Consider the following 12052-nt stretch of genomic DNA (forward strand, 5'->3'; position numbering starts at 1 on the left):
GAGGCTAGTCCTATCAATAACATCACATTTGTTCTGTTTGTATTGTAGTTGGATTAGCTACTTATTCCGTATCAGTGGAAGTACCACAATATAACCCTGGCTGTAATGGCTCACTGAATCTGTCAGTCAGCGAAAAAAACATATGTGCCATTGAAGAGTGGGCTGCTGTGTGTTTGGGAAGCTATACAATATTAATTCACTGAAATATTTAAAGCATGATAAACAACCCAGATGCATTAGTTCAAGTGTTGTCACATGCACAAGTACAGTGAAATGCTTAACTTGCATGCTCTACACAACAGTTCAGTAATCAATATCACAATAGTATAACTATTGGGAATAAGATGGGAAGATATATACAGGTCAGTGCCGATAACAAATTTACAGTGATACAGCCCTTAACCATTGTATACTGGCCATATACCACAAACCCCTGTAGTGCCTTATTGCTATTATAAACTGGTTACCAACGTAATTAGAGCAGTAAAAATTATTATACCATGTATTGACTCTGTATTTCCATATTTCATTTTCAATACATTTGAAAACATTTCTAAAAACAGCTTTTCACTTTGTCATTATGGGGTATTGTGTGTAGAATAGATGGGGGGAGAGAGAAAATAAATGGAATCCATTTTGAATTCAGGCTGTAACACAACAAAATGTGGAAAAATACAAAGGGTGCAAATACTTTCTGAAGGCACATGTAAACAGCAGTAATGGTGACCAGTAGCAATATAAATTGATACTAATATATACATGTGGTCAGGAGTAATAGTGACCAATTGCAGGATAAAATAAATACCCATAGAGTAGCCACTATCTAGAACCTTCACTATGGTTTACAGGCTTTTCATGTCCTTTTCAGCCTCCCCATACAGGGATCCCCATGAATCTATGACTCATGGGGGGAAAACCACAATACCTTTTTTTGATTTCCTCAGTAGTTAGTCAAAACTGATTTTATTCAATTCATAAGGAATGATTCATATTAAAAGGAATAGTTAGCCAAATATGAAGGTTTTCATCATTTTCAACTTACCGAGGCTTCATTCAGAAGCTGGTTATTTAGCAACATCCGGCATATTCTGGCGAGCATTTCCCGAGCATGTAGCAATATTAATAGAAACGCACTAGGCTGATTCGTAGAGATTTCCCAAGGTAAAGTTTGTTGTGTCTGCTGCCCTGGCATTCTCAGGGTCGCGGTGAGGTCAGTGCATCTGTTGCTGAGGGAGCAGCTGCAGCGGTTCCCACAGAAACTAGAACATAACAACATGGGGAGAGAGAGAAGAGCTGCAGAACACGTATTCCACATAATCCTCTATTCATCGGTCAGATATGACCTCTTCAACGTTTAGTCACTGATAACGTTGGCAGCTAAGGTTGAGGAGGGCAAGCTAAAGTTGAGGAGGTACATGAATGTGTCAATGTATTGTATCTAAATGTGAAACTTACTCTGAAAAGGTGTTTTTATTAGTTCATTATCAGAAGATCACTGTTGGTGTCAATGAGTATGCTCTTCAAGTCAAACACATGATTTCAATCTATTTAAAAGGTCACTATTTTCTCCAACACCCTCCACTCTGATTTGAAATGGACACAAACCCTTTTAACTCTGTCCTGTCCTCCCTCAGGCGGTGAGCCAAGCAGAGGGTCAACAGAAGAACCTGGTCCAGTCCATCGAGTCCCTCCCCACGCGAGGACACCTTTCCTGCCTGGACCAGGACCTCCTGCTCCTCAAAGCCACGTCGGCCGCCACCCTGAGCTGCCTGGGAGAGTGTCTGAACATCCTGCAACAGACCCAAACCCACAGCCAGCCCCAGGCCTCCCAGCCCAACCACACCCGCGGTCCCCCCTCCGGTGAGTGTGCCACGGGCATCCCCCTCCTGCCGTTGGCCCCGTCCCCTCTTCCAGACCCCGACAGCAGCAGCAAGGGCCACATGATCATGGAGGTGGATTGTGGCCCTTGTCCTTATCTAACCGGAACCTTGAACTTGAGTGTCTGTCATAAATGTTGTTGAATGTTGCATCCGTGTTGTTTTTTCATAGTTTGTAGTTTTGGTTCTTGTTTTATGGATGTTGTATGTATTTCCTTAATTGTTTTGTTGTGTCTTGATGAATGGCATTGGTGTTATTCCTTCCTAAACTAATAATTATGTGTGTATTTATGATCAATATGGTTTACAACAGGTTAACAAAAGCATTTATCTGTGTCCCTTAGTCAGTGCATGTCATGTTTGAATGTGTGTATGAAAGAGACTACTACAATACAACTATGCACTTGAAAGTTTCCACTGGAGTTCATCTATGCCAAATACACAAAGGTGCCTACAACTCAGTTTATCTGCCATGTTAACCCTCTCTGTGCCAGAACATGGATCCAATAAAGATCTTTCAAAGCAAAACTCTTGCAGCCTTAGGGTGCTTCCATGTATGTCTATGGCCCCTCTTGGGCATAGAGGTGGGTTGATGGGTGTTGGAATGTACAATAAAAGGACTTGCTTGGATGGGTGAAGGTGGAAAGTACTACTCAATTAATGTCCTGCTATAGACTCCGCTTTCTCCACCCATATTGATCATTCAATTCCCTGGATCAGCACTAAGGGGTGAATCATAACTTCCACTTAAGTCTCAATTTCACTCGGAGATGCATTGATGTCTGAAGACTAACTGAAAAGTTGACTTCAGTGGAAGTTAGAATTCGCCCCCTTTTTTTCAAGAAAACCTTCCAGCTTTTCCCAATCTTTCAAATACATGGTTATATTTGGCATAAGGTTGTGGCTGAAGCTGACTCTAGAGCAGTAGTTATGGACAACCAACCTCCCTCTGGTGCAAGTAGATGTAATGATTTGGGTGGGAATGAGGGTTGGGATGGAGGTTGTTTCTCTGTCTCCTTATGTCTTCTCCTCTGGTGTTCTCCTTATTTATGTCCTAACAGTCACCCTGCCCTGTACGTCAGACAGGGGGTGGTGTGGAGTGGGACCGCCAGGCCGCAAGTACAAACCAGTTTCTTTCCGCTGCCTGGCTCACAATGCGTCGTCTTGTGGGGGACCTGCTGTACCCCGGCTCCGGCATGTACACCCCACGCCCTAGAAGGGTTGTTTTGGGTGTTGGGTTTAAGGGTAACCGGGATGAAGGTGGCACTGGCATGGATGTGTTCCAGATTAGGACTGTGGCGCACTGGAGTGTTGGGCGGGCGGGCGGGGGGTCAAAATCCATTCCACACTGTCCTGGGCCAACCCTTGCCTCACCCACTGCATGGGCAGGGTCACGTTGTTGCATGGCGCCCGAAAAGCGCCAAGCATGAGGTCGGACCACGAATTGGCTGGCTGGCACGGTCCCTCAGGGCTCGAACGCAATGGACCACCCCCTTTGAATCCGTTTGGCCCTGTGAGTACTGTATGCCTGGAGCTTTTAGGGTCTTTGTGGAACTTCCACAAACCCTGTACTTTATATTGGGCTGCCTACTCAGTGACGTCATGGAGGATCTGGCTGCTCATTGCTCTCTTTGTCCTCGTGCACCCACTTCTAAACAGCTTGCTGGCGGCTTATTTGAAATGCCTAATGTGGAGCGTTTCCTTTTTGGAGATCACAATCCATAAAGGAATGAATTGCCTGGCCAAGAGTTTATCCCCACCGTGAAAGAACTAGCATATGTGCCATGTCTCTATTAGAATGGAACTAAGGGGCAAATCAAATGGCATGTCACACTGAGACCTGAAATGAATTAGAGCGCTGAATGCGTTTGACTTGTATGGGAGGAGGGGAAATTGGCATAGAGTTGGGTGGGTAAAACAGCGCAAATGAGGAGCATTGAGGTTCAAGCCCTGTAATGGAAGGCCATTGTAAACGTGTAGTGCATGAATGTTTTCCATACAATACCTCTGGCTTGCAACACAACCCATTTCACATGCATGCCTGTTTTCAATGAAACACACTGTTTTAGGTGCTGCTTCCATTTCTGGTCGTGCAACATCTTCATTGTGGGACTCCCATTGCTATGCTCACAGCTGTTCATTGACTGCCACATCGGGGAGGACAAACTGATTAATTCCTGGCTCAAATGTATGTTTTTCCTTCTCCCCATAAGAATGGACAGCTGCAGTGAATATTTTAAAAATGTATTTATTTCTCTCCCTACAATCCCTATCTCTCTATCATGGTCATCCTGAATAACATTTGCATAACTGCTTATAGAATAACAGCCCTAATTTCATCACATCAAGAAAATATTTAATGTTTTATGTTTGTACAAAGATATTTCATTTACTTCTGTCTCCTCTTATTTTTGTTCCTTTAACTAATACATTACGTAGAGAAAATGCAACAAACCAGGGACCTCAGCAATGCAAAATGCTGGACCTCAGCAGTGCTGCTACTTCTTATACAGAACTATCCCCTATGTGCATGTATTTTGTTTAATGGAGGATACCATCAGCTACAGCATGGTTTGCCTGCCCACACTACTGAGGGCTCTGCCTGTCAAATCAACAGAAGCCTGCCTGGAAGGCGGTATCAAAGCACTCTGTCAGGTAGAAAGACCCTGGGCACCTCGCCAGTCGACTCAGCACAACTGGTCCCTCAATAATGGATACGAGAGGGTAGAGCGATGCGGGTGCATTAGCGTTAACCCAATTTGAACTGTAATGCAACTTGGAAACAGGTTCCTTAGCAGCACTCTACTTGCAGGGTTTTGATCGCACAGACTTGCGTTAGGTAGGCTGCATACTAGACAAGTAGCTGAGCTTTGTGTGGGTGTACACTATAGACCTGAATCATATTTCAAGGTGGGCCCTGCAGAGCTTAAGCATCTCAAGACACTATTTGCAGTGTCTTGATTGCACGGTCTTTCATTTGGTCAGTTATTTGTGCTCATCAAAAGTGTTACAACTGAAACGGTCCCATGTCGCTGATGGATCATGTTCCGAAGATTTAGCAATACACACGTAGTGTGAAGGTGGCCACTGAATGACATGCAGGTGGAAGTGGAACAATACACTGGTTACAATTACCTCATCCGATCCATTTCTAGTCCTTGATTTCTGGGAAGTCAGGAATTGTGTTAAAACCAACAAAAAAAATCACACGTTTTTTCACCTCCAAATCATAGGCACAAACGCAACACAAAGACGTAACTTGTTAATCTCCTAAATGTATTCACACAGTATGCAGGTCTATTTCATATCAAACACATTTTACGAATGACCACCGTCAGAATGCATTGTTCCACTTTGATTCGTCCTATGATTTTGCAAACTGCACACTCTCGTCCCTGAGTGGAAGAATGGGATTATTCTACTCTCTCTTCAATTTTTCATTCCTTCCCATATTCTATAGCCTCCTTGCGGCAGTCCTGTAAATGGTGTTTTCAATTAGACCTTTTTGTGGAAAGACACAAAACACCTTGTCAAATGAAAAGACACGGCCTTCAGATTAACACTGCTACAACAGAAAACTATTAATCAACCTCCAACAACAAGCAAATATTCTCACAAAATAGTAGCAACAAAACAACCAGGCTGGTGACCCTCAGGACAAGGATTGCTCACCAGTCCTGCAGGCTCTTACAGTACATTTTGTTTCTCATTTTGAGTGCCGAGCCATACGGCCTTTTGAGTCAGATTCTGTATGTCAGCGCCGCAAGTCCATTGTCAGACATGCACTCAAATTTAATTTCCTGTTGTCTCTGTGTGGCAGATAGGGATATGAGGGTGATCCAGGTGAGCCAATCCGATATTTATCTCTGTTGTTTTGTGTTAGAAAGGAAAAGCTTATCTGATTGAGAAAAGAAATAGAGAATTATGTGGATAGGTCACGAGATCCCCCCAACCTCACTACCATCTCCTTCCTGAATTCCTTCTCTGCAACAACAACCTCATAGCAGAGCAATCAATATCAGTCAATACAAATCAATGAAGCTTGAGATCTGGCCAATTGCTCATAGATCCCAGCTGTCAGTGTACCCCCCTAAACGTGGTTAGAAATCAGTTGGTTCTGACCCTCTCATATGCTCCCTTTGCAGATGGTGTTCCTGTGTGGAGTGTACCAAAGTTGCCCTCGGGGGAGCACCTGAAGAACGGCGGCCCAACCCCTCTACGTTCTGCCGAGCCCTCCCCAGCCCTCAGGAAAAAAAGCCCTGCCCATGGTGCTGAGGTAAGGGGATAATTCATTTTTTCACTTTCTCTCTCATTATCTCTCGGTCTCATTATCATTCTCTCTCTCGCTCTGTGTAAATCATAATTACTCTCCATGTGCAGTAAACTCACCTATTAGGATGTCCCTGTGCATCTCTGTACACATGTTTTCGTCATGTGGTGCTTTTGAACAGCATCTTTGAAAAATTCTGAGTATGTCCCCACCTTACCTTAGTCATGTCCTGCGTCAGAGCAAGGAGTGGATATAGTCTCAGAGGATCTGCTGTGTAGTGGGTCCCAGAGACAACTAGAGTCATAATGAATGTTTAAAGAAGTGTCGTGACTTTAATTTCATGAATCTGATTACTGTTATTTGTTTAATTGTTACGCATTTAAATTAATCACCTAACAATTAACTTATTAGGAATTGGGGCACCACGAGAGCGGTTCTTTAAAAAGTTACCATCTCCCGATTTAAACTCTAAATGTCTTTACCTATCACATTTATAAACAGTCAACGGATTAATCATAATCTTGTATCATATCATCATTCTGAACAGCTGTAACCTGCGTATGTAAAAAAAACAGCCTTATGATTCCGTACTACACAAATTGGTTTAATTATTTATTTGCTAGCTAACTAAAAGGTAACACAGGATAAACATACACACTTAATACATTAAATCAGGTCCCTAGCGCACTGACACAATATGGCGGCTTGTTACAAAAAAGATGGGAAGGGCGAGAGAGAGGGACAGAGACATAATACTTTGATACATTTAGAAACTACTCTCACAGTAATCATATACTTTGCACACGAACCACCGCCCGTTTGGAGTAAGAAATCATGAATGTATTTACGTATAAATGTCTTGGTTTATGGTGTAGTTCTGTTCAGAACTACAGAGTTGATTTCCATTCGCTCTTGAAGCTGCCTCTTTGAAGATAAGCTAGCCAGCCGTGTCGATGGTTCCCATTGGGTGATGAGAGTAGCGTACTATGGTGATTTGAGAGGAATAGTAGAATGGTCCCATTTTAAGTTCACTTTTCTAGATACTTAGGACAGCTAATCAGCCGTACCAGTGATTGTCTGGGAGGTGACTATCGTCTCTACCTCGTTGAGATTTCAGAGTTCAAACCACCTTGTATGTGAGCTGCAGCTCGACACCTTTCTAGTCTGATATGTTAATTCTTAACCCATTGTTTTATACAGTTCATTCAGAAGGGGCATTTTGTGAGGCTGACACACTCTGACCTCACTCAAGGGGGCGGTGACTACTCACTTGTACAAAGTTATAGAAACAATTTCCTCTTATAGTTTCTAAGATCACATCACTCTCTTAACAAAAACACTTTCATCATTGTTCATATTTCATACATAATGTAGAGGATATTGTGTATTTTATTCTATTGTGTATATTTTAAAGGTTACAGTATTTCCTTTATAACATTTTTAATGACATCAAAAAATAACAACCAAAATGACATTCTTTAGATCACCTCTGACCATTGCCCATGTTCAATGTTAGAAATATTGTTCCAGCATTTGCTTTAGAACATGTTATAGTTTCAGCAGGAGAATGTCTGTGTTGACCAAGGCACATTCCTGTGTGAATTTGGAGAGGGAGATGGCTGAATGTTCTAATCATTGATTTACAACAGGGTGTGAACTGTCAACCCCACCCTCTGTGGGCGAGAGGGGGTGTGGTATGATAAGACTACAGCTGTAAGGCACTAGCTTCGTCTACACTACAGGGATGACCTCTGGACCTCTGGGGAGAAACTGGTGATTAATGTACAGTTGTCCGAAGTTTACATACATACATACATACACCTTAGCCAAATACATTTAATCACAGTTTTTCACAATTCTTGACATTTAATCCTAGTGAACATTCCCTGTCTTAGGTCAGTTAGGATCACCACTTCACTTTAAGAATGTGAAATGTCAGAATAATAGTAGAGTGATTTATTTAAGCTTTTAGTTCTTTCATCAGATTCCCAGTGGGTTAGAAGTTTACATGCACTCATTTAGTATTTGGTATAATTGCCTTTAAATTGTTTAACTTGGGTCAAACGTTTCAGGTAGCCTTCCACGAGCTTCCCACAATAATTTGGGTGAATTTTGGCCCATTCCTCCTGACAGAGCTGGTGTAACTGAGTCAGGTTCTTAGGCCTCCTTGCTCCCACATGCTTTTTCAGTTCCCACAAATTTTATTTTGGATTGAGGTCAGGGCTTTGTGATGCCCACTCCAATACCTTGACTTTGTTGTCCTTAAGTCATTTTGCCACAACTTTGGAAGTATGCTTGGGGTCATTGTCCATTTGGAAGATCCATTTGCGTCCAAGCTTGAACTTTCTGACTGATGTCTTGAGCTGTTGCTTGAATATATCCACATCATTTTCCCTGCCTCATGATGCCATCTATTTTGTGAAGTGCACCATCCCTCCTGCAGTAAAGCACCTCCATAACAGGATGCTGCCACCCCCGTGCTTCACGGTTGAGAAGGTGTTCTTCGGCTTGCAAGCCTCCCCCTTTTTCCTCCAAACATAATGATGGTCATTATGGACAAACGGTTCTATTTGTGTTTAATCAGACCAGAGGACAGTTCTCCAAAAAGTACAATCTTTGTCCCCATGTGCAGTTGCAAACCATAGTTTTTTTTAATGGCAGTTTTGGAGCTTCTTCCTTGCTGAGCGGCCTTTCAGGTTATGTTGATATAGGACTCGTTTTTACTGTGGATATAGATAATTTTGTACCCGTTTCCTCCAACATCTTCACAAGGTCCTTTGCTGCTGTTTTGAGATTGATTTTCTCTTTTCGCACCAAAGTACGTTCATCTCTAGGAGACAAAACGCATCTCCTTCCTGAGCGGTATGATGGCAGCGTGATCCCATGGTGTTTGTACTTGCGTACTATTGTTTGTACAGATGAATGTGGTACCTTCAGGCGTTTGGAAATTGCTCCCAAGGATGAACCGGACTACAATTTGTTTTCTGAGGTCTTGGCTGATTTCTTTTGATTGTCCCATGATGTCAAGCAAAGAGGCACTGGGTTTGAAGGTAGGCCTTGAAATACATCCACAGGTACGCCTCCAATTGACTCAAATGATGTCAATTAGCCTATCAGAAGCTTCTAAAGCCATGACATAATTTTCTGGAATTTTCGAGGTACAAACGAAAAGGTTGGACCCTTTGTTTGAGTTGTCATCAGCCATGTTGTTAGTAGATTGGCTTTAACCTTTCAACCAAATCTCCTAGTGTTTGTGCTCCAAAACGCTCAGTGGCTGTTGTGGCCTACCATTCACCACAGCGTCTGCGTTTGGCAATCGTTCTAGTACCTGCTAACTTGGACAAGAATATCTTTCGGCGATATTGCACAGTGTTTCACCAGTTGGCGTCACAGGGTCAGTGTTACGACTGACTCCATTATTTGCGCTGTAAGGGGTTTCAGTCCATCCTCAAAGTGAAAAATGTATCCATTCCACTCTGAACATTGATGCTTTGATTCCTGAGACAGTTGCAGAAGTGTCTGAAGAACAAGAGAAGTTAATCTTATCCACAGTATCGCATGACTCCAAGGAGGAGTGAAAGTGCTCACTCACGGAGACTGCTGGCTCGAAATCATGAAAACCTGATAGACTAATGTTTTCTGATTTAATTGTTTATTTATTCATTTTATATTTCACCTATATTTAACCAGGTAGGCTAGTTGAGAACAAGTTCTCATTTGCAACTGCGACCTGGCCAAGATAAAGAATAGCAGTGTGAACAGACAACAACACAGATTTACAAATGGAGTAAACAATAAACAATAACATAGTAGAAAAAAAATCTATATACATCGTGTGCAAAATGCATAAATAGGCCATAGGAGTGAATAATTACAATTGAGCAGATTAACACTGGAGTGATAAATTATCAGATGAACATGTGCAGGTAGAGATACTGGTGTGCGAAAGAGCAGAAAAGTAAATCAAATAAAAACCGTATGGGGATGAGGTAGGTAAATTGGGTGGGCTATATACCGATGGACTATGTACAGCTGCAGCGGTGGTCAATTAGCTGCTCAGATAGCAGATGTTTAAATTTGGTGAGGGAGATAAGTCTCCAACTTCAGAGATTTTTGCAATTCGTTCCAGTCGCAGGCAGTAGAGAACTGGAAGGAAAGGCGGCCAAATTAGGTTTTGGCTTTAGGGATGATCAGTGAGATACACCTGCTGGAGCGCGTGCTACGGGTGGGTGTTGCCAACGTGACCAGTGAACTGAGATAAGGCGGAGCTTTACCTAGCATAGACTTGTAGATGACCTGGAGTCAGTGGGTCTGGCGACGAACATGTAGCGAGGGCCAGCCGACTAGAACGTACAGGTCGCAGTGGTGGGGGGTATAAGGTGCTTTTAGTAACAAAACGGATGGCACTGTGATAAACTGCATCCAGTTTGCTGAGTAGAGTATTGGAAGCTATTTTGTAGATGACATCGCCGAAGTCGAGGATCGGTAGGATAGTCCATTTTACTAGGGTAAGTTTCGCGGCGTGAGTGAAGGAGGCTTTGTTGCGAAATAGAAAGCTGACTCTAGATTTGGATTGGAGATGTTTTTGTGTGTGTGTGTGTGTGTTGCGATAGAAATGCATTTGACAGTTGATCTACTTCAATTCGGTAGGATGGATCCCAGTCTGTTCAGGGCTATGGGATGCGGGGGTCGGAGGTGGTCTTCCGGGCATTGGGATGGCGGCCCAGCTCGGGATGAGGAGGGCTTTTAGCGGGTGGAATGTTGTGGACCAATTGGAGGTTTACTTAGTAGCAATGCAAATATCATGGTACAGCTATATAGACACTCAATCATCATGTTACGTTTTAATGGTACGTTTACAAACATATATTTTGATAAATAGAAAGTTGTGTCTCATTATGGTAAGTGGTGAAATAAGTATAGCCAGTTACAATTGTAATGGCCTAGCAGATAATAAGAAATGACGATCAGTATTTACCTGGCTAAAAGAGAATGAATATAATATCTATTGTTTACAGGAAACCCATTCAACAATTTTAGATGAAGTTTTTGAAAAAGGAACTGGGGGGGCAAAATATATTTCTCCCATGGGCAAAGAAATTGGAGATTGGAGATGTTTTTTTTTGTTGTGAATTTTACCCATTTTTCTCTCCAATTTCATGGTATCCAATTGTTTAGTAGCTACTATCTTGTCTCATCGCTACAACTCCCGAATCTACAACCTCATGATTACCAGAATCTCTGGTGGCACAGCTGGCGCTGCAGTACAGCGCTCTTAACCACTGCGCCACCCGGGAGGCCGGATTGGAGATGTTTGATATGAGTCTGGAAGGAGAGATTGCAGTCTAAGCCAGACACCTAGGTACTTATAGATGTCCACATATTCTAGGCCGGAACCATCCAGGGTGGTGATGCTAGTCGGGCGTGTGGGTGCAGGCAGCGATCGTTTGAAAAGTATGCATTTGGTTTTACTAGCGTTTAAGAGCAGTTGGAGGCCACGGAAGGAGTGTTGTATGGCATTGAAGCTCGTTTGGAGGTTAGATAGCACAGTGTCCAAGGAAGTGCCAGAAGTATACAGAATGGTGTCGTCTGCGTACAGGTGGATCAGGGAATTGCCCGCAGCAAGAGCAACATCATTGATATATACAGAGAAAAGAGTTGGCCCGAGAATTGAACCCTGTGGCACCCCCAGAGACTGCCAGAGGACCGGACAACATGCCCTCCGATTTGACACACTGAACTCTGTCTGCAAAGTAGTTGGTGAACCAGGCAAGGCAGTCATTAGAAAAACCGAGGCTACTCAGTCTGCCGATAAGAATATGGTGATTGGCAGAGTCAAAAGCCTTGGCCAGGCCGACGAAGACTGCTGCACAGTACTGTTTTTTATCGATGGCGGTTATGATAT

The 12052-nt window shown here is 42.9% G+C and overlaps 1 protein-coding gene across 2 annotated transcripts in view; it reads left to right on the top strand.

Annotated features, from left to right (window-relative positions):
- The window catches only part of LOC124043660 (oxysterol-binding protein-related protein 10-like), a 91171-nt gene that overhangs the window by 32485 nt on the left and 46634 nt on the right, over positions 1 to 12052 (top strand). For both annotated transcript variants that reach the window (XM_046362463.1, XM_046362464.1), the window contains exons 6-7: positions 1635 to 1860; positions 6023 to 6153. In XM_046362463.1, coding sequence (XP_046218419.1) covers positions 1635 to 1860; positions 6023 to 6153 — 357 coding nt within the window. The remainder of the gene's footprint in view (positions 1 to 1634; positions 1861 to 6022; positions 6154 to 12052) is intronic.

This window comes from Oncorhynchus gorbuscha, linkage group LG09 (assembly GCF_021184085.1).
Source record: "Oncorhynchus gorbuscha isolate QuinsamMale2020 ecotype Even-year linkage group LG09, OgorEven_v1.0, whole genome shotgun sequence".
Lineage (NCBI taxonomy): Eukaryota > Metazoa > Chordata > Actinopteri > Salmoniformes > Salmonidae > Oncorhynchus > Oncorhynchus gorbuscha.